The sequence below is a fragment of the Dromaius novaehollandiae genome, chromosome 3, assembly GCF_036370855.1.
Source record: "Dromaius novaehollandiae isolate bDroNov1 chromosome 3, bDroNov1.hap1, whole genome shotgun sequence".
In the NCBI taxonomy this organism is placed as follows: Eukaryota; Metazoa; Chordata; class Aves; order Casuariiformes; family Dromaiidae; genus Dromaius; species Dromaius novaehollandiae.
Genome location: NC_088100.1, coordinates 127,124,442 through 127,147,686, shown reverse-complemented (window position 1 = coordinate 127,147,686; position 23,245 = coordinate 127,124,442). Strand labels below are relative to the sequence as shown.

The following is a 23,245-nucleotide window of genomic DNA, read 5'->3' as shown; positions in this document are numbered from 1 at the left end:
AGGCAGATTACATCATGCACAAAACAAGATCTCTCTGCGCTCTCTTAGGCGCTGTAACTGGTAATGACTGCTAAGTGCTGGTTGATCAGTGGAAATTGCTGTACTCTCCACATTTCTTTCTATATAGTTTTTCTCTAACAGTGAAAATTTTCTTTTTCCCTAAAGAAGACAGCCCACACATTTTGCCTACTGTATTTTGTATTTTTTCCTGTGAGAAAAATCATAGTATCATCTTTATAATTGTGTTTTCAGATGGGTGGTCCTTGTGTGCGACTTCTGTTGTGTTTCTAAGTTTGGCTGTTGATTTCCCGTATGTTGATGTAGTTGCACAAAACTTTGGTTTAACATGCAAAATTCTTTGTACATCTGGTTCCCAGTCTTTGTCTTTAATCTGGTGTCATGCAACACTGCTTCAGCTAATAAGCTTTGGATAAAATAGAGTTTTGCTCTTAGATTTGTTTTGAAGATTTAATTTGTGGATCTTTTGTAAGTTACATTACACTGTAACTCTAAAACCACTCATGGGAAACCTTAATCTTCTCATGGATTTAGCTTTTTTAAATTTATTTTTATTAATCATACAAACTGGGCTACTGAGCTCTTTGTAGTATCTTTGTAGTCTTGCCAGTACCCAGTCGTTCCTAATACGTGTAGTAACAGTTCACGCTTTTGTGCTGTGTAAATCAAGCTATTGTAGTATGGTACTAGTAAAACTGACTTCCTTTTTCTCTGCAGCCTATCTACACTGTTCTTATCACTAGATATGCCACATTTCCCAGGAAGATGGTGACCATTTAATTCTACACTGATCAGATTAAGTTCTTTTGTGGGAGTTCTACAAAAGAAGAAAGTAGATTCTAGTTCTTAATATCTGTCTTTGTTTTAATTTCAGGCTAATATTTTTTTTTCTATCCACAGCAGTGCTCACATTTATTAAGGGAGTAGAGGTTATATGAGAGAGATTTTTATTAAGGATAGACTAAAAGAAAATGTCTCTTATCCTGAAATAACTTCAGAACCGACAACTAGTTGGAAGCAAATATTGCAGAGGGCTAATGATCTCAAAAGTAGAAAGTTGCTAAACATGTGAAAATGGGCAGCCAGGTAAGAGAGATGTCCATCTTTATTACCCCGACAGAAATAAAGGCTGCAGCTTGAACACTGTCCACAGAGAATCCCCCTGAGGTGGAGATGCTGTGACTTACCCCCATGGTAGGAGAGCCTTCAGTGGAGCTCAGACGACCTTAGACATCAGAAAGTCTACATAGCAATAAGACACCAAGCTGCATTAGCCCTTCGGTTCATAGGACTATGTTTTATTTGTCTAAAAGGCATTAAATATACGTTTTTTTAAACAGCTTTGTGTAGCATTTGGAAGCTATTGTGGGGGGGGAGGGTTGATGATAATGCATGTTTAGCTTTGGAAAATAGCCATATTCCCGTAAGAAAGAACCACTTCCACATTGTTCATTCCTGTCTTTACTGAACAACCACCAGCTTCATTTCAGTGTGAGATCAGTCTGAGTGCCACAACACCACTGTTCGAGCTGGCTGAGATGCTTCCTGAAAGAGTCACGAGATGTTCACCACTGATCTGTTTTTACATCGGAACGATTGCTGTGAAGGCTCGTTTTCATGCCTGTATAAAACAATTTGTCAAGATACATGTTTTATAGGACAGTAATAATGCAAACTGGTTTTGCTCTGGGTTTTGCAAAGTGGTTTTGCACGTTGTTAGCACATCCGGCAGGTTTTACTTTGTTACGGCTTAACGAAGTATGAGAATACTTGTAAATGGCCTTTGCCAACTATCTAAGCAAGGAAGGTCTACATCTGATGGTGGTCAAAGGACATTTACGTTTTGAGGATCCAAAGCTATATCCCCCAGGATCTGTGTTATTTTGCACCTAAATAACAACAAGTATGGTGAAGTTTGTCAGCTAAGCCCTAGCTAAGAAGTGAGGACCAACAGCTGTGAATTCTGGAGACAGACCATAGCCAAAGCAAGGACTTTTGAGATACAGCTTAAAAAAAAAAAAAAAAGCTCGGTAACCACTGAATTAGGCTTTTGCTTTATGAAAGCCTCTGATTTTTATTCTCCATCTTGGATAACTTTGTGGATTTTACATTGACGTTGCAGAAATTGTGATTGATTTAAAAATATGAAGTGGTTGTCATCTCTCCTGCTGCTGTAACTTTGAGATAGTGCCCGGAAGTGCCCTTCCTAGACTTTCTCTTAATGCAGATGTGAAAGGGCTATTGGTAAGATATTTATATGAAGGTGCTGATTGTCTTGGATTGTGTATTAAAAAAAACCCCCACATTTGCTAATATCTTAGGCACTGTAGAAGGCACTTTTTGAAATGGGGTTGTGAGAAATAAGGAAAAAAGTAAATTGTTAAACTTGTATTTCTCCAGTACCGAAGTGGTTGGAAACATGCTTCTTGACCATTTATGAATGGAAGTTCATTTAACTTGCTTTAGAAACATTACACTGGTATATTTTTTGCTTATTTCCTGGGTATTTTCTTTCCGTCATAGGCACATGTGTGATTTTAGAAAGAAATATTAAATGTACCTGTTTTGTAAAAAGCTGTCTACACAATTGCAATCATGACCGCTTAAATCTAGCTTATGAGGTAGCTTTAAACTGCAGTTCCTCAAGTAATCAATGTTAACTTATGGTGCATTCTTGCTCTGTCTGTCCCCCCCTCCCTTTTTTTTTTAAACTGTTTATAAGCTATGTCACTCACTAACCTACAAATTGATAGTGAGTCTGAAATAACTGGGTATCTGTGTATTTGATTGAACATTTCAGTCCATACATATATAAGTATATATATATAGGTTCTCTGTGCTTTAAAAAACTGATGACTTTTATTTTGAATAACTTACAAAAACATAGATCTTTCAAAGGAAATTAAATCAAAGAAAGAGTTCTGTGCAACAGTAATATGAACTAATATTAAAAATAACAGAAAATACTCTCCTGTAATTATTCAGAAGTTTGTCAAACTATTTACATTAAAGTCTCAAAGTATTTTAGATGACTGGGTTTGTGTCGTAGTCCATGCTTGGATGTTCTGCATTGCATGAATTTGAAGTTTGCCAATGCCACTGATTACATCATAATAATTGTTTTTTCTTGGGAGGAAAAGCAAGAACTACCTCCATGCCACAGCTTAGTTCCAGGTGCTCTGTCCCTTCTCAGAACTGGTTAATAAACCAAAAGATTGAGTGACTATCATAGACATTTGAAAAGCATTTTCAGAAAAAATAGCTATTTAAATTTGACTTTGAGCTGTAATGTGATTGACTGTTCTGTGAATCTAACCAGTTTAACCTCTAATCAAGCAAAATGTTGTCGACTTTAAAATATTCTTTACTGCTAATGTGGTTTTTTTTCTGTCAATTCCTTTCTTAATCGATCACTCTGTTTCCCTCTACCTCCCATGGCAGTCTTTTCCCTGTGAAAGGACCGATCTGTCTAAGGTAGAGAAATTCAATTTCTACGTATTGATTGCCATGTCTGCATGTAGTTAACTTGCAGAGGCTATGCTAATCATTAATCTGTCTTGTTTATCTCTACTTTTTATATAATTTTTTTCCCCCCAACATTCATTTACTTTTCTGTTCCTACACAAGTGTCAGGCAGCATGGTATCTAATTTGTAACCCTAATAAAGGAAATATTTTCAGTTATTGTAGATTGTAGTTTTATAAAACCTTTTGATTTCCATCATTATAATAATCTTTTAAACTGACATGAATTGTATAGTATCTTCCTTTTTTGGTGTATGATTTTTGTCAAGAAATAATACCTTCTTATTGATTTTTTCACCCCACCCTCACCCCTTTTTTTCTTTAGGCTAGAATTTGAGAGACAACAACGAGAGGAGCTTGAAAAGCTGGAAAGTAAAAGGTAACTGTATTCTCTGTGGTCTTCATATATATATATGTGTGTGTGTATGTATGTATATTTTTTCATATTTTATATATATGAAAAAGTATAAAAATACATTAAATGAAAAAATATACATATATATGGGTGTATGTATATATAATTATGGACTCATTTAAACCATTAATTTGGAATCACAGCATTAATCAGCAAGCAGAGAATCCCGATTTAAATAATTTTATCTTGTTTTTTCTATGAAGGCTTCAAAGACTTTAATTATTTTCTTGAAGAACTGTTGATTCTCATTGATTAGGAACCAGATAGACATGCTGAACTGTAGCTAAATGTGATCTTCAGCAAAAGAAATACCAAACTTAAGATTATCAGGTAGATGTCCTATCTAAATGTAAGTTATGGTTTTCATTCCAATTTTCATGGTATTATTTTAAAAGGTGACAAACAAGATACTTAGTCTCTCTCTCTCTCTCTCTCTCTCTCTCTCTCTCTCTCTCTCTCTCTCTCTTTTTTTTTAAACACTTGGATGCCTTTGGATGGAGTCTTGAAGGAAAGCAGAAAACTAACACTTCAAGCTCTGCTTTTTTAAATAAATAAAACCATAGGGATTGTATGGGCATACTAACAGTATTCATCAGAACATTATTATAGAGATGAGTTTGAAAGACAAAACGAAGCATTGTCGTAAGCTGACAAACTGAACTGATTGTTCTGGCTCCTCATACCTACTAAGATTTTAAAAGTAGTTGATCTCAGCATCTTGCAGATCACAGCCTTGCTTGGATATGCTGAAAGAGTCTTTCTGCCATGTCAGCTTTAGACTGCTTTCTCAGTTTTGAGACATCTAGGTATATAATTGGACTGAGTTATATAAACTGAAAAAGAATAACTCTGAACGATTAGAAGCTGTTATTTAGAAAAAGATATAGTAAAGACACCAATATTTTTCCTTCTTGTTATGTTGATATGATTTGAATTCAGATTACGATGAAGTTGCTTTGCTTCTGCTTTAATTTATCAGACTTCAGCTTCTCCAAAACTAACTGACACATCGTCTTTATGTGTGTTCAGGCAATTGTAATAATGGGATAATTGTAACATACCTTCAAGTCTTTCCTCACTTGGAACCCATTAGAGCCTTTAAAATTATTGTCATACGGGACATACTATTATGTCTTAAAGTAATTTCTTCTCAAATGAATCTGTTCCTAAATTTATAATCCTGTTTATCAGTAACTTATATGAGTTAGAAGGAACCCATTGAACTAAGAAATTGTTTTAATTCACCTGTTACGTCAGATTCGGTGGGGGCAAATTTCTAATCAGGTCCTTTTATTGAAGTCTGTGTATTAAAAATAAAAAAAAATGTGCGTATGTGTGTATATGCACATTCTTTTATTTATTCTTCACTGTGTGCACTGATGTGTATTCTATCAATATTTTTATTGTATTTGACAGAGCTAATGCAGGCTGATACTATTCTACCAACATAAATTCCATTAATGTGTTTTCCTATAATTTTGTATATCCACAACTTTGGGTGTTGATATAAACTGTATTAATTTCTTTACCATTTGTCTTCAGGATTGAGCCAATTCCAGGTAATATAAGATCTTAACCTGTGGCACAACAAAATTATCAAAAAAAGTTCACTTTAAACTGTTCAGAGTGATGTATACTGCAAAATCCTTGTCCAGACTTTCTTAACTTCTTAGGGAAATGCTGTCTTTTGGAAAAAAGAAAGGTTTGAAGTCTCCTGTGTTAATGTTCTATTGTAGGAAACAAATAGAAGAAATGGAAGAAAAGCAAAGATCTGACAAGGCAGAACTTGTAAGAATGCAGCAAGAAGTAGAGTCACAGCGCAAAGAAACAGAAATAGTGCAGCTGCAAATTCGAAAACAGGAAGAGAGTCTGAAACGGCGAAGTGTTCACATTGAGAGCAGGTTAAAGGATTTGCTGGCTGAAAAAGAAAAATTTGAAGAGGAGAGGTTACGGGAACAACAGGAGATAGAGCTTCAAAAGAAAAAGCAGCAGGAAGAAATTTTTGCCCGGGTCAAAGAAGAGTTGCAGCGACTGCAAGAACTTAATCATAATGAAAAAGCTGAGAAAATGCAGATTTTCCGAGAACTAGAAAAGCTTAAAAAAGAAAAAGATGAACAATATATCAAGCTGGAATCAGAAAAAAAGAGACTCGAAGAACAAGAAAGGGAGCAGGTGATGTTGGTGGCTCATCTAGAAGAACAGCTTCGAGACAAACAGGTCATGATAGAGCTACTGAAGAGAGGAGATGTTCAGAGGGTTGAAGAAGAGAAAAAAGATCTTGAAGATATTAGAGAATCTCTTCTGAAAGTCAAGGAAGCCCGGTCTGAAGGTGATGAAAACTGTGAAGAGTTAGAAACAGCACAGTATAATTTCATAGAGTTTAAAAGAAAACAACTAGAACAGTTGAATATTTTAGAGGAAGATTTAGTTCAACAAATGGATCACCTAGAAAAGGAAATAGCACATGAAAAAGGAGCTCTGGACCACTTAAAATTTGCACATGAAGAACAGTTAGAAATAGCCAAGAAAGAGGATGAAAACTTTGCAGATGCTGTACTCAAGGCTGAAGAATTTGACAAGATAAAGCCAGCAGAATATAGGCTCCAATCTAAAGCACGCCAGCTTGAATACCTGAAGAATAATCATTTGCCAGCTCTGCTGGAAGAAAAGCAAAGAGCTTCTGAAGTTCTTGATAGAGGCTTGTTAGGATTAGATAATACACTCTATGAAATTGAGAAAGAAATAGAAGAAAAAGAAGAGCAGCTTGCCCAATATAGAGCTAGCACAAACCAGTTGCAGCAGCTTCAAGAAACATTTGAATTCACAGCCAATGTAGCTCGCCAGGAAGAAAAAGTTCGGAAGAAGGAAAAGGAAATCCTTGAATCAAGGGAAAAACAGCAGAGAGAGGCACTGGAACAAGCTGTCGCTAAGTTAGAAAGGAGGCACTCTGCTTTGCAGCGTCGTTCCACAATAGACCTTGAAATTGAGGAGCAGAAACAGAAGCTTGCCACCTTGAACAACAGCAGCAGTGAACAGGCAGGTCTGCAGGCTAGTCTAGAAGCTGAGCAAAAAGCCCTGGAACAAGACAGGGAACGGTAAGTATTATGATAGCGTCAAGTTACTGGAACCTAGGCACAAAAGAGTGAATCTTCTTATACTTCAGGTTTTGAGAGAGCAAATTGTTGTTTCCCAGTGTTCAAGTTTCCTGTTGAGGTTTAAGTAATTTACCTAGAATTGAGACACTGTATTGCTTTTTAAAGGATTCTTGTTCTGTAATTGATTTCTGTTCTGTTCAGATACTTATCCCATCCCCAGGAGCATAGTATTTCCATTGATCACTGCAGTATTTGAGTAATTTTTTTTGCCTATTCAGAAAGCTCGGGCAAGCCTATGCTCTGTCTTTTTGCAGCTATTTACACTTGGTATTAATGTATCATATTTTGTTTCTTTATATGGTTGTTCAAGATTTGTATCTTGATAGCTGCAGTAAACTGCCAGCTGTCTTTCATCTGATGATGTGCTGTACACTTCTGGTATTCAAAGTAAACAGGTGTAATATTTAATATTTAGTTATTGGTTTCAGGGCTAAAAAAGATATAGACTAGCCATATATCCATGTAGAATTTGATGTTAGCTTTGAGCTTATTTGATAAATACGGAAATGCTTCAACACAGCTCTGTGGGATGACAAAACCTTTTATGTGCAGAAGCAATGTCATCAGCTATATATATGATAACTATAGATTAGCATTCAGTGTAAGTATGGGAGGGTCAGAGAAAGGTAATTCGGATGAGTATTCCTTTACCGGAGAAGTGGAAAAAATTTTTTGCTTTGTTTTTGGCCCAAGCAAAAATGCATTGGAATTTGTGCATTGAATTTGGTGGTATGGAAAAAAGGCAAAATTGCTATTTTTTAAAATGTGATTTTCAATGTTGTCCAATTTGATAATGCTAGAATTTTAAAACATTCATTATTGGCAAAGTAATGACTTTTTCTTAGGATAGCATTTGTGATTTGATTTTTAATATTCCAGTGATGATTATCCAATTCTGCTTTCATACACATTACAAACAGCTGCTTGATTAGAAAAATCACTCAAAACAGACCAAAAATAAACTTGCCTATAAACAAATTGATGAGTTCTTTTGTATCCTTTTTCTTTTAAACTATTATCAGAAGATAATACTTTCTTTCTGTACACCATGTAGAGGTTACTGTTTCACTTTACAAAGCGACATTGTGTGGATTTTAGTTAAGCATTTTCCATACAGATTCATTGTTTTGTTGTGAATATTGCCTTTATTTGTCATAATTGTCTTGAAAAGCATATAATCTAGTTTTGAACACTAAACATATAACTTGAATAACGTCAGCTGTAAACAAAGGGATGTTCCCCCAAAATGGACAGCTTAGTTAGCCCTGAAGAGATTGCTGGATTGTGTGATGGTAAGTGAAAAAATATTGTAATCAGCTAGAAGACTGAAATTTGAAAAAGATACTGAAGAAGTGAAAAGACTTTATTTTTTTTTCCTTATTTAAAGTCTTCCTGCACAAACTATAAAAAAAAAAATTGTATAATTCAGTTCAGAATATCATTTGTGCACTCACAGGGATTGTTGACTATGAACATTTTGGCAGGAGAAAGCCTGAAGATACCTGATAGTATGTTTAATGTTGTAGGCCAGTTATATCATTCTTATGCATGAGTGTTTGCATTTACAATTTGGAGTAAATTGGAGCCTGTGACTTCAATGTCTTGGGCACTGTAGTGAGGAGATGAATTGTTTGTGTTTCTTATTGTTTATCTAGATATTGTTGTGTGATGATATATTCTAGAAAGAGAGGTTCAAATCAGTGTTAACGGTCAGAAAATTTTTAAATACAGTGTTCACTTGAAATGCTATATAAGCATAAATCCATCATATCTGGATAAAACTGTTTTTCTCTAGTTTGAGTAACTTTTTTTTATTAATAAGCTAGCTCAAATGCTCTCTCACCCCCAGGGAGGACCCCCAAAATGGTAACTGGACGTTAACTTGTGCTAGATGTAATGCATACACGTTTTGTCTTTATTGGCACGAGATTTGTGGCAATAGTATGAACATAAATCAAATTTAGAGTCATCTTTCAGGGCCCTATCACTCAGAAGTAAGAAGGTGTAGTTCAGTGTACTGGTGAATGCATCACACAGCTGGTTAAGTTTATAGCTGTAGTAAGTGATATCTTTTGATAGTAGGATGTACAAATCAAGAGAGAACCTATGTGCCTTTAATATAATTCTGATCTTTGCAGCTAAATTGATTTTCCATAGATGCAAACACTTTCATTTCCATCAGCCATCTCCCATCCACTTTCCCTCAGGATGCAGGACTGTTTTGCTGCTAATCAAAAGGAACAGATGGCTTCTAGCTGTGCTGCAAAAAGTACTCTCTCTCGAAACATGAAGTAATGACTCAGCCTGCTTTAGTCCAGCCTAAGCATTTGTCCTCTCTCTTTCCCTTTTTCTGTTTTAACCTCCAAGATGGAATGAAGTAGTCGTAGCATCATACTTCTGAGGTTGAATGGCTGAAAAACTTAAATACATGCAGTTGTTGTGCAAGCGTGGAAAGCTAATTTTTATAACTTCCCCTTCTTTTGTAGGAAGTTTTAAAAAAAAAAAAAATTCTGTAATTTTCAAGTAATGCCTAAAAAAAACCAATTACCTTTTAAAGACCAAAATTATAACAGAAGCAGGGAAGGCTATTACTGTGTTACTAATCTAATCTCAGCTGCAATACAAGTGAAAAGTGTGTTCTGCGGATTACTTTGTTATTATGTAGTTTAACTTAACTAAGTGATAAATACTGCAAGAAGTGCTTCTTATTTTCTACTAGATGCCTCAGGCATTTTCAGCCAAAAATACTCTTATCAAATTTTATATATTCTGTTATGTGCATGAATCTGGTTGATGTGAAATTTATTTGTTAGAGAAAGTGAGGAGGTTTCCATTCTGGAAGATGATGTATTAGGTATAAAAATAAATACTAGACTTTATTTTGCAAGTAAAGTTTCAAAAAAGAAAAAAGAAAAGTACAGAAACAAGGAATAGCTGGAAATTAATTTTATATGCTTTTTTACCCAGTTTAAAGATTTTCTTATAAATATATTTTGTTACATCATTGTTTTAAGTTGTCTTTGTTTTTTCAATTAGTATTGTCTTTTGAGTTATTTATTTATTTTTTTCCATTTATCCATTTATTTATCACTAGAAGCCAAATAACTGAGATCAATAGAGTTCTGTATTAAGGAAAGTTTATTCAAGTGATCTTAGTAGATAGGTTAAGTCTTACGAATTAATATTTAGTTAGATGCCAGTTGCACTGGGAGTTATTGAAAATGTTTTATTTAGCTTAACTTTGCTGTTGTAGACTGTTTGTCAGTCTCTTTTATCCTATCTAAATATGCTTAAAGAAATGATAGGTATTTTTATGTGTTTGTGAATATTAATACCTAAGATCTTACATACAAGTATCCCAGCATAAGTACAGCACTTCCCACATGAACAGTGGGAATCAGTGGTATTTTAAAACAGATGTGAATTACATTTTAAGATCTCTTTGTAGCCTGGACCAAGAAATTCAGCAGCTGAAGCAAAAAATATATGAGGGTGATGGTGGACAGAAAGGAAATCATGGCATATTAGAAGAGAGACTTTCTCATACCAGTTCCCCTACCAGCCCAACAAAGCCACAGCCATCCTCCATTCCACTAGCTGATGATAGGTAGGTAACCTGGATATCTGCAATATTTTGTCACAAATTCAAACAATAGCTTTGGAACAGAAATAATTTGAAAGATCATTTTGTCAGGGTTAGACTGTAATTAAATATTGTAATTGTACTTAGGGTAGTCTAGAAATAAAATTAATTTGCTATGCTTTACTTTAAATAACCAACCAGCTAATCTGTGGTTCCTGTGCAGTTTGTTTTAGAATAGAGGTTTGCACAACTGTAGACTTAAATACACTTAAATTGTTTTTATGTTTAGAGTTACTTCATATGGTATTGCTTTATGCATGCCAAAAGCAAAAAAGTAAATGACATTGTATTATACATTTTTAATAGGGCAACAGCCTGGCATCACTTTAAAAAAAACTATTGTTTTTTCCTCTCAGTTTGTTTTACACTTATGCGTGCGGTAATTAATATCAACTCTTGGAACATTCGTTATGTTTGAAGACAAGGATTTTGTTAGTCTATGCTGCCCATATTACAAAACTGATAAAAGCAAACTATAAAGTAACAAACTAACTAAATCCCAGCCTTCTCTTCCTCCTCGTCTCTCTGACCCACAATGACACTTTTATGTAGATATGTACACATAGCAGTGGCTTAACCTCTGATCCATTAAATTGTCTAATGGTGTTTCTAAATTGTTAACCTTGGCCTGTTAAATGAACACTTGCTGAAAAATCCCTGTTCTTTGCAGAGGGATAAAATTGGTCTAACATTAAGCTTGTCAGTTAAGAATTGTGCAATATTTAGGGTTCATAACTATTTCAAGAGCCCTTGATTTTTTTATTCAAGAATATACTTTTTTTTTTTTAACTTCGCATATATCTCAAAGGATAAATGCCTTTATTGAACAAGAAGTACAGAGACGGCTTCAAAATATTCATCGCAGATCTGAGGATAACCATGCTAGCCTGTCCTGGTCTACAGGAAGTTTAAAGGTGAGCAGAGCTGGGTAGGAAATACTGAATTTCAAGGCACCTTGTGCAACCAGTGATTTAATTTCATTGTTCAATAATGTTGATATTTTTGTGCATTTATTTAATTTTAATTTACCAAAAAAGAAAACAGTAAATTGGGAATGTCAGTTTTAGGTTTTGCTATTCATTTTTTCTAGTGACTGTATTACAAGCGTAATGGTCATTGTAATGAAGACTGTGTAAATGGCAATAAGTTTTCAGACAGTCAGAATGTTCATTTTATGCTCTTATAATACATTGAGTAAAATTCCATCCAGAAGAATGGTGACTGTTTGCAAGAACACTACTTGCACGCAAATGCTTTTTAAAAAACTAATAACCTGATTAATCAGAAGACTGGTTTATTTGAATTTCAAGACAGTTTTAAAACAAATATATATATAAGAAAATCATCTTTTGGGGCCATTAAATAGGCTATCTCTTCTTATAAATACTTCTAAACTCACTTGTACAAGAAAGGCACTTTATTTAATTATTTTATTATTACCTGCACCTTTTTTGTTCTTAGGATAATGAGAGGCTTAATAATGGCACTGTTCAACGCAAGCTGAAGTATGAGGTAGGTCATAATTTGTCAGAATGAAATGATTGTCTTAAATTATGGCATGCCTGGTAATTAAATTTCTTAACGTTTAGCTGCATAATTAGAATTTCAAATTCATAGAAAGATTAATGGATAATAGACAGTAATGTATTTTTCCAGCTTGGAATTTTTGCAGTGATTTTTGTAGGTTGGGCATAGCTTTTTCCTTATTTGAAAGGTGTGTTATTATGGTGGAGGTTTCTTCCTTTTTTGTCATAATTCTTTATTTGGAACAGTATCCCTTTCCTGTTTTTAGACGAAAAAAGCTTGTAATGTGGAGAAACTAGATTCTTTGAATTCAGAATACCATTTCATGTTTGTGACTCACAATGAACTCACTACTGGAAGGGTGTTTAAAACATTAGTGGTAACACCAGGGAAATTTTCTGAATATGTCATGAAGGTTTAACGTGTAGACAATTTTATAGGTTTTTTTTAAACTGAGCATTAGACCTCTCTGACAGTATTTGGTTGTCTAACTTTTGCTTGAAACATATGATTAATTATATCTTGAATTGGAGAGTAGCTCCTAAATAGCTTCTCAGATTTGAGCCTTCATAGTAGGAAGCTGGCTACCCCTCTACTTTTACTGTTTTAGACCTCTGTGCTGTTTTGAATTTTACACTACCTTGAACTTAATAATGTAGGACTACATTTTGTTTCCTTATTACAGGAACATAATATTGCAGTTTTGTGGAGGGAAAGAAGATGATAACAGGCACATAAATTTCTGCATTAGCCTTTCACTTTCCTGTATTTTTTGTGTAAAACAAATATAAACCAAGCGAAATGGATACTGTACAAAAGAAAAGCTGGGAAGATCAACCATTCCTGAATCAGATCTCAATCAGTTTTGTTGGATTTGATCTCTCAAATTTTGGTTTACTTTGAATGATTGTACAACCAATCCAAATGAAGCCTGCATTTAAGAAATGTTCAAATCAGAAGATCTTTTTTTAAAAGTGTTTCTATTTTTTTTTCTTTTGAAACTTTTAACAGAAAAGTCAACAGTGGCAGCCACATTATGGCTTTCCATTTTTAACTAAAGATGGCAATTGTGCTGCTGAGTTGTGTGGAGAAAACACAGGAATAACAGACCCTAAAAGACAGAAGAAGTATACAGAGATGTGGAATATATTTTCTAGTCCTGGAAGAATCTCCTCCCCCTTTACATCAGAAGATGCATTTGAAAATGAAGGGAACAATTCAGGACAGGAGAGCTTTGCTTGTCTTTATGACACTGAATGTAACTTTACTCAATCTAAAAATACCAATACTTTAAAGAGAGAGAATGTTCCTTATCAGAATGTTTTATCTACTTCCTTACAAAGTCATGACTTAAATAATGTCGCTTATTCACACTATAAGGTTGAAAATTTCAATCATTTTGATGATAAAAGAAGTATTTCTCAGGATCATGACAGCTCAAGAACTGAATCTGATTATTTCCACTTGCAACATCTGTCTCCTTTAGGATCTTTAGCATCTGCTAATGAGCAGGCTAGTTTTAACAGCATATCTTGTCTTGTCTTTTCTCAGTCTAACATAGATTCAGAAATAGCTTGTAAAGAAAACAGTCCACTTAAGACAGTGCACCGGACAATCCAAGGCCAGTCTAGTAATTCTCAGCTTCCAACTGAAAAAGCCCCTGATCTGATCTGTAAGTCACTAACTCCTTGTTTTGATGTGAGGCCAGAACAAACCTATGGTTTGGGATATCTTTTCAGCAAGCTCTTCTGCTTTTACAAAGATACCAGTAGTCATCTGCTCAACAGTACCATGGTTTCTGAACAAATTAAGCAGCTGGGAAGTTTGTGTGACAAAAGTGAGAGATATGCACAAGTGGTATCATTAATAAAAAACCTCCCATTTGTAAGGAACTTACAAGTAGATGTATTTTTCAGTTCAGGGGTGAGTCAAGACACATCTCACTCTACTAAAGACACTAAAGCTCAAACTGATAATGTCGTTCAGCTAGAATCCCCTGCACAAGAGGATACCACAGTGTGTGCAAGCACAGAAATCTCAAATGCCTGTGCAGGAAAGCCTCCTGAAGGATTTGTATGCTGTTGTAACAATGAAAAATTGGAAAACAGTCTTGTGTTAAGACAGAAATTTGTGCATTTTCCTGATGTCCTTCTGAAGCTTCAGGTCTGTTCTCGGGAAAAAGTGCTGGAATATTTGACCTGTGCCTTACCTCAAATTTGTATTGGTATGGAGGAGTTAAAAGGTATATATTGGCTTGCTGTTGGCAATTGCAGAAGACCTGATCCAGAACCTGCTTGCTTGCTTTTGTTCAGTTCTGTTTTGTATGTTGTTGCTTTGTCAGTCAAACAGGATGTTTGTCAAAATTCCTTAGAAATATTTCATAAGGTTCCAGTCATCACAATAGAAGAGATTCAAGTTGGTTTTGCTGGACAGAATATTAGACTTCTGTGCTCTACCGATGATAACTCGCTCACAATATTTACCTATAACAAACACTTCACTCAAAGAATTTGCCATGACATAATAAGTGTTTTGATTTCTGCAACAGATGATGCTGTTTATTTAAATCACCAGCTCTTGAGAGGTGATTTGTTGCAGATTTCGCTTGACTGGGCATCAGAAGTAAATGACTTAGTTTTTTCAAATGGAGTGCGATTGTCTTGTAAATTCAGAACAATGTTAGCTGATCTGGTCTACTTACTCCATGAAAATATGGGAAGCAATAAACCTTCGTTAGGTGACGTTCATGTACTGCTATATACCACAGTGAAAAAAGACTGTTTTAAGAAGACTGTAGATAGATCTCTAGTTCTTACAAGTACTCATATAGGTCTCTTGAGGGAAAATGTCTTTTATTCTGCACCTAACTTTTTGAATACTCTGCCCCAGCGATCACAATTTGACAAGCTTCAGTTGTACAGTTTGAATGATCTCCGATGTGTGGTTTTGCCAGACAAAGAGACTTTCACAAAAATTGAGCTTGTTTTTTCTAGAAGAAGCAAGGTTGGATCTGATTCAGGAATTGGTTTTTCTAAATATGATGAAAAAGAAATAAATACTCAGCTGACAGTCATTCCATCATTTCTTCAAAACAGTTTGCATCTCCCTTCAGAAATCTGGAAATTAACATTCAGCTCAAGTGAAGAAGCCATTTGGCTAATTATGCATCTGACTAGGTGTTGAAATTCAAATACATTTAGATACATTCAAAATAAGAGGTAATGGATACTGGTAAAATACCTTTTTATCAATAGGCAAATCAGCCCTTTGAGTCTTTAAGGGAGTACCTTAGGGTGTGTATACACATCTTACCAACAATCATTATTATTTGATTGTTTCTACTGGTGACTCTCTAATGTAATTGTACAAACTTTTCCTTGGAAAGAGGAAATTAAAATGTTTCTACTTAATGTGGTAGGTGGATCAAAGCTATAATTACAGCTGTGTCTTCAGGTTTCTATTTTGGCTATTGTTTCTGGCTCCCTCCATTTCTTATCCATCTTAATTAATGTCTTCTGCATTCCTCCTTGATTGCCTTTTCCTTAATCTTTCTGACTGTCTTTGTTTTTCATGATTCTCATCTATTTCATGTCCTTGATTTCAATATTTCACATTTGCAATGTTTTTTGTGTGTCTGAATTGCAAAGTGCTTAAGCTATGGTGCATTCATTGTATGCTGTTAATACTAAGGATGTTTGTAGCTTTCATACCTTACAATTTTGGCAAGAATACCATTGACAAGCAATTCTCTTCTGCTTTGGAGTTTCACATTCTCTTGGATTAAAGTTTGTCACAAATGTAAAAGGAGTTATGCCTGCTTTATTCGAAGTCATGCTGGCTGCAGTTCCAGGGACTGATGGATTTGCCGTATCTCTCTTCTCTTGGATTTGCTGCCTTTGCCTAGAGCCAGGACATCGTAGGCTAGGGTGAGCCATGGAAGCAGTGAAACAGAGTAGCAAAAATGCAGCGAGCATCCAAGACTGGTTTTGCTTTTGTTTTTGCAGGGAAACAATACATAGCTTATTTGAGTCATTCTTCTTTATTCTCTCCAAATAGTTAACTTCAACTCCCCTGCAGTAGAATAAGTCTGTATAGTCCCTTGATGTGAGTGCTTGAGGAAAATGTGATGTGAAAAAGGAGGTTAAATGGTGCAAATTTGCATTTTGATCTTTGGTCATGCTACTAGAACTGTGGTAGGACAAAAAATTCAAGGTTTGTCATTTGTATACATGTTTCTCACATTGTTAAATGGGTAGTTAGCAACTGGGGATAATGCCTGAAGGATAGAATAAATTTTAACCCACGTGATGTGTCAGAAGCCCAGCCTGAATTTCCCCTTTTTCTGCTTGCTTACTGATGTGGTTGATGATGCTGTGAGATTGCATCTGTACAGTCTCTTTAACATTACATTCCAAGAATTAGTGGAACTATTGAAAATGTAAGATTTCCAGTTGTCAAGGCTCGCCTGAAGCTTAGTAAAAGGTTACTCTTTACCTGTTACTCCTGTCAGATGTTCAAAAAAAAAAACCCCATAAGCTATTCTCTCTCATCTTTTGTTTCCTCCCTTCTAGCAGGAGCTGAATACCTTTAAATCCCATTGCTTGAATGTGCCATCTGCCTTATTTGAGGAAGATGGCCCTTGGCAGAAGAACGGTGGTATCTAATCTGAAATTCTGAATTCTATAAGCATACTGCCAGTAGACATGCAGTCTTCTATCAGACAGAGTTAGACTTCAGTCTGTCTACTACTGTAAAAACATTTCCCATTTGTGCTTACCGTATGTTAAGACATGATAATGTAATTCACTTGGGGTTTAGAAAAGCAGTTACTGCTGTGGATGTGGAAGTTGTGGCTAGAAGGAAGAAGGGTGGTTTGGATAGGGAGTTATGATTATTTTTCATAACAAAACCTTATACTACCCTGAGGAATTCCAAAGAAAAGAGCAAAATGGGTCATTTTATTCTGAGGTAGTTAGATATTTTCTTTTAATGAAAAAGTATATACAGATATCTCGCAGAACATGAGAGCAGACAGGGTTGTTCCTCTCATGGAGGGCAACATGGTGTCATTTCAGTTAGAAAGTGTCTCCCTTGTTGACATCAGGAGGGCATTTCTTCTGAGTCTTGCTGAATGTTAGAATTAAGTGGCAGTATCTGTGAGGACTGTCTTAACCAAGGCTACTAAATGACAGTGATTACTGCAACTAATTCTTTTTCAGATTGCACCCCAAAGTTAAATATGTTTGTGTACATTGTGTTCCACATACCATGTTTTTTTCTGTTTAAACTTGTTTTCAAATCCAACTTGATGGATATTCTGCACTTTTGTGAGAAAACCTCCATTATAATATCTTCTATTCCACTGCAAATTAAACATAACGTAACAATGTATATTTGTGACTATCAAAGCATTATTTAATCTATTAGGACATGTTTTTCACATATGTTTTGCTTGAGATTTTTTTCCTAACTATTAGCTGTTTGTAATAGCTTCCTGGAAATGACTGACAATAAATTACACGTTGACAGAGGTGGTTTTAAGAGTGGCTTTACGGCTTTATAGCTGTTTTAAAACAGATAACATATAAATATTGTTGTCAAGGCAATGAGCTCCTCTTTCTCCCAAGAAAAGAATTACTTTCATTTTAACACTCCAGAAAGCTCAGTGTTAGTTGAAAAGCCAGTAACTCGGCAGAAGTGAAAGAAGGGCAAAATGGAGAGCAGAGGAGAAAGTATTTGTTGTGTAACCAAAGATGGCCAAAAATGTTTTGCCATTCAAAACACAAACTTTTTTTATTTACATTTTTAGTTTAAAAAAAATAATAATAATAATTGTAGAAACCACTTTCTTGATAAAGCCAGTTAATTGAAACTAAAAATTGCTTTCTTTGACTGCATTTTCTTTTTCAGTAATCTTAATGGTAACATTAAGGAAAATGGTATTGACATTTGTAATTGACTGGTGAAGAAGTAGCAGCCTCCTCTCCTAGGTAGCTTTTTGGTATTTTCACCCAACTGTCTGTAGCAGACAGCATACAGAAAGGCATTTATGAATGAGTTCCAAGTTTTCTTGCACTCAAAAAGAGCTCAAGAAAAGTTATGTCATGTATACCTTATTTAATTCCAAGATGATTTTGGATTTAAAAAACTAAAAGCTTTCTGAATTGCCTAGATCCCCTCCAGCTTTGCATGATATTGTAAACAGATTTGCTACATAAAAATAAACACATACAAAAGTATTTATAGCTGTAAAGGCTTGATTCTTTTTTTTTCCCCAAAGAGAATTAAAACAAAATCTACTGCTTTCCTTTTGTTTTTTGGTATCTAAGCTGAAATTTTTGTCTCTTCCATGCCCTCTTTCCTGGCTCTTCTGGCCAAGGGCATTTTCTTAATTTTAGTGAAGGGTGTGGGGTTTTTTTTCCTTACATACTGATTTTTGGTTTTCCTTTGTTCTCCCTATTTGGTATGCATTTGAAAGCGGATGATCTGTCGTTCTCTGGGAGCAAGTCCAGATGACCTAAAGGACCCAATTAAAATTAGTATTCCACGCTATGTCCTGTGTGGGCAGGGAAAGGATGAACACTATGAGTTTGAAATAAAGGTAAGTACTTTTTAAGTTACTTCTCCTTAATGTATGGTTTCTCTGTATGCATGTTGCTTGCGTTTATACAACAGTAGCATCGCAGTAATAATAAAAATAGAAGAATGCCTTTTGTTTAAAAAATAATTTCTAGTTTGCTCTGTCTAGCTGTCACTGTTCACTGTGACAACATCAAAGTCAGCAAAGATGGAGATAGCAACTGGAAACACACCTGAGAATCTGCAGAGTCTAGAAATGACCTTGCTAACCCTAATGAAATGCAGTTTTGTGTTCTGCTGAGTGTAATTTACCCACAGGAGATGCAAGTGACTGTCACATCCATAAGTCTGGCAAAATTAGGGCCACACTTGTTCACTTTTTTGGTTCTGTCTCTTTTCCTTTGTGTAAGAGGCCTTAGTACTATTAAAATAAGGTTTGAGACAAGCATTTACAACATGGATCGGTTGTGCACAGGACTTGATGGTGAGGCTCGGGCTGAGCAGATTCAATGTCAAATATTCTGTTGCAAGTGTGGCAGGGATCAGGATGAAACGAATGCTGGTTATAGGAAAGCACTCTATTGAGATGCAAGTGTGAAGTATAGAAAATGATTAAACTTGACGTGTTTACCTCTAATAATGAAAGTATAATTAAAACATTTTGCACATACCCAGAACTTCCTAGAGAGGCTTGATGCTTTTCTTTTTTTTTGTTTTGTTCTGATTCTTCCCATCCTCTACTACCAAAGTCTCACTTCTCCGAACTCTTACCTGCTTCCCCTATGTTCTAGTGTCTCTCTCTGTTAATCTTCTCTGCTTAAATGCTTGGAAAATACATGTTCATTATTTTCCCTCTGGTGCTAAGCCAGTGTCTTTTCAAAGCAAGATGTGAGATCTAATTGGAAATGTGCTCTCAGTGCATGCGGACATGTAGCATAACTGATCTACATGGCATCAGAGACAGAACTGGCAGCTGTCTTTACTGAATGCGCTGCCAGATGCCTCAGTAGCTAGTGCAAGTGGGAGGGATGACCTGCCCTCACAGTGTGCAGGACCATTTCTGAGCTGTGCTCGCATTCCTTTTTTGCAAAGTTTTGTATTAAGATGGTCAGCCTTAGCACTCTTTGTACTAATTACATTTCATTTTGAAACATACTGCACAATTTCTGGATGGAGTACTTCATTTTGCCTTTTGAACTTTGGATTTGCTGGGGCCGGTGTAAGCCCAGAGGCCTGTCACCATCAACAGTCAAAAGAGATGCCTTGAGAAGAGCAAGTGCCCTTAAAACATCCTCAAGGACTAGTCTAGCCTCCAGCTGTTTTTAGTGCAGGGGATTTGCGAAACTGGGAAATGGTTAGTAAAGGGAGATAGAGTAAAAAGATGTTCTGTCTTTTTAGTAAACATGAGTGGATTTCTTCTCTTTCTCCATTCTTCCCTAAAACCCATGGAAGCAACTGCAGACTCCTGAGGTGAAAGGGCAGTTAAGAGTATGTGAAGGAAGACTTGGACTTACATGGGAGGATATGCAATAGAAGAAAAATGTTGGGAAGGAATGGTATTCTTAACCAAGAAAGAACGGGAGAATATATCAAGGAGAGATACAAATGCACACGAGACTAGCCTTCAGAAGTTCTGTTGCTTGTATTTTGTTTTTGTGAGGAGCAAAACATCTGCTGAGGAGCAAAACTTCTGTAATGGCATGGAAGGAGCTCATGCTATGCACTGACAAATAGCAAGGTATATGGAATGACCATTCTTTTCTGCTGTACTTCTTCATACTGTCTTTTTTCTCTCTCTCCTGGGCCTTTCTTGACTACCTCTGAAAGAAACTGCTGCTTAAATAACTGCTTTAGCAAAGTTCAGAGCAATGGAATAATTATATTCCATTGCTATCAACTTGCTTACAGCAATAAATACAATTCTTATTGCAGTTCCTATGGCCCCTTAGTTTGTCAGTCTGTGATATTTCTTATAGTCATTCCCTTACACAAAACAATTGACTACTTGTGCTTTTTCTGTAGCTTCTAGGTCTCTGTATGTCACACTGTGCTGCTTGTGCTGTGCTCAGGATTTGGCTCCGAGCTACAATCCACAGACCTTCAACAAACTTTTCTATTTTAAAGTTTTCCTCTGCAGGGCTCCCATCTTGACTCCTAGGTGTAATACCTTCATCTGTTGCTACTTGTGTTCTGTAGGAAATCAGAATAGGTGGTATAGTGATTTTTCGGTAAAAGCTAGGAAAGTAATAAGAGAAGGCCAGGAGGAAAGGATGTGTACCTGTTTCTTTCATCCCTTCCTGATGGATCAGGCAATGGTGTCAATTGTTCAAATAATTCCTTATTTCAAGCTTACTTTAGTTAGCTCAAATTTATTTTCAGATGATCTCATATCAGAGTGTGTGTCAGTCTTGGGGAAGGGCTGAGGTATAGCTAATCTCATTTCCATTGCTCGTTCCCAAATGAGCTCTCTTCACCAAGTTTCTCCTTGCCCTTGAGAAAATAGGGAGCTGACCTATTCACATGTAACAGCTCTTTGAAATCTGACAAAGAGACAAGATGGTTGAGTTGAATTGGAAGAGTCCCAAACCTTTGAATCCGAGGCATCTGAATTAGAAGCATTTTCATCAACAGATACTTTGATCATTGTATTAGTAGCTAAACCCCAGCACATTGCTCTATAGAAGAACAAATCTAAAAAATAACAAATATAAATTTCTTCTCATGACATGAAATAGTAAAAAATTATTTTCTTATATGCCAAAAGAGAGAGAACGAGTTCCACACTTCTTGGCAGCACTGTGGCCTGTTGATAATTCTTTCAACCCCAACATACTATCCAAAAAATATTTTCTCTTAGTGCGGGCTCAGCATCTTCTCCATCTAGACATATGTAACCTTTGGGAACGGGCCAGCAGGATGGTCTCTCCACTCAGGTTTATCCAGTGGACACAGATCATACTTCAAGATGTTGAGTGAGTTTCGTTAGAACCTATTGGAGAGACTTGAAATTAGAAACCAAGATGTGTTTTATTTAAGAGTTAAGTTAGCACCTTCTTCTTCTGCAGCAAGAGCTGTCAAGGCCAGCTGTTTGTGCTAGCCTGCTACTAAATATTCAGTATTAGTAGATACATTTCCAAATAAACTTCCATTTGGGTGACAGTTTTAAATGCAGTCTTTAAAGACATGATGAAGCAGCAGTAACTTAATCAGATCTTAACATATTTATGTTAGAACTGAATTAAAATACCAGAAACTTTTGTGTTCTCCTCTTCCTTTCCTGTTGTTGTGATGCACAGAATATTCAAAGACAAGACCTTTTTAGAAACAGCATATGGGAAGAATTTTACATCTAGAAGATTGTTGGCAACTCTTACAGACAATAATTGTTTTCCCATTATCTGTTTTGTTCACAATTCTCTTACACTCTTTTAAGAAGACAGGGTTGGTTGGAAGTCCATGGAGCGACTAGAGGTTGTTGCTGCCTGGTGGAAAAGTGAGCTGGTTCAAGGAGGGCAGGAGAAGGGGTGGAGGGCAGGAGCAGCAGTGAGGCAGTAGGGAACTGGGAGCCTCCAGCTCTCATGGAGAGATTGAGTGTCTCCTGAGAGCAATCGGGAGCAGCCTGCCCATGAGCAACAGAAACAGAGCTAGAATCAAGGACAGCCCTGTGGGGACTTCTGTGACAAGAGTGAAAGTTGTGTATAAACCTTCTCATTTTTTCAGTTTTTCCTTTCTCTCATTTTAAGAAGTTATTTATCTTGCTAACAAAACTAGCTTTTTTGAGGGTCTTTAGTTATCTTTGAGTTCTCTATAGGAAAACATCTAGGCAGGTTCACCCCAAAGTGCTGATTGACCCAGGGTCATGTCGCACTTCCATTCCGCAGCTCAAAATGTTGATGTTTTTGGTCAAAGTTTTTCCTGATCTCAGCAAGCTGTGGGCAGAATTGGAGTAAAGCAGAAGCAGTGCTCGTTAATACATAGTTCTTAGAGCAAATATTGCATGCACTGTACGTCCCTAAGTTAGAAAACAAAAATCTTCTCTCAATTCTATCAGGTTAATACCCTCAAAGATTAATCAAAGAAAGGTTCCAAGAAATTGATCTGCATAAATCTTTTAGTAGCCTGCATTTTTTTTGCTTTACAGATGCTGTATTCACAGATAGTGGGAGGTGAAGTTGCAATGAATTACATTTTGGGAAGTACAAATTTTGACAGATAATTTAGATAGTAACTGCTGTACATTTAATGAGTCTAGATAGTAAGGTGGACATTTTTATTTCTTTCTGATGGCTTCAGAATAAAGTGAAATATTTCTCTTTATTCCTTTTCACTATGTTTTCACTTACATTTGTATGAGGGCAAGGGAGGACACGTTGACAAATTCTGGGAA

General features: G+C 35.9%; 1 protein-coding gene across 7 annotated transcripts in view; it reads left to right on the top strand.

Moving 5' to 3' along the window:
• The window catches only part of KIF16B (kinesin family member 16B), a 141,505-nt gene that overhangs the window by 76,488 nt on the left and 41,772 nt on the right, over window positions 1-23,245 (top strand). For 2 of the 7 annotated variants that reach the window (XM_026110427.2, XM_026110425.2), the window contains exons 18-24: window positions 3,460-3,492; window positions 3,868-3,921; window positions 5,694-7,052; window positions 10,561-10,719; window positions 11,564-11,669; window positions 12,217-12,267; window positions 18,758-18,880. In XM_026110427.2, coding sequence (XP_025966212.2) covers window positions 3,460-3,492; window positions 3,868-3,921; window positions 5,694-7,052; window positions 10,561-10,719; window positions 11,564-11,669; window positions 12,217-12,267; window positions 18,758-18,880 — 1,885 coding nt within the window. Of the gene's footprint in view, window positions 1-3,459; window positions 3,493-3,867; window positions 3,922-5,693; window positions 7,053-10,560; window positions 10,720-11,563; window positions 11,670-12,216; window positions 12,268-12,964; window positions 13,260-13,290; window positions 16,084-18,757; window positions 18,881-23,245 lie in introns of those variants that run through there. The other 5 variants (XM_064510054.1, XM_064510055.1, XM_026110428.2 and 2 more) reach the window with 4 other exon arrangements.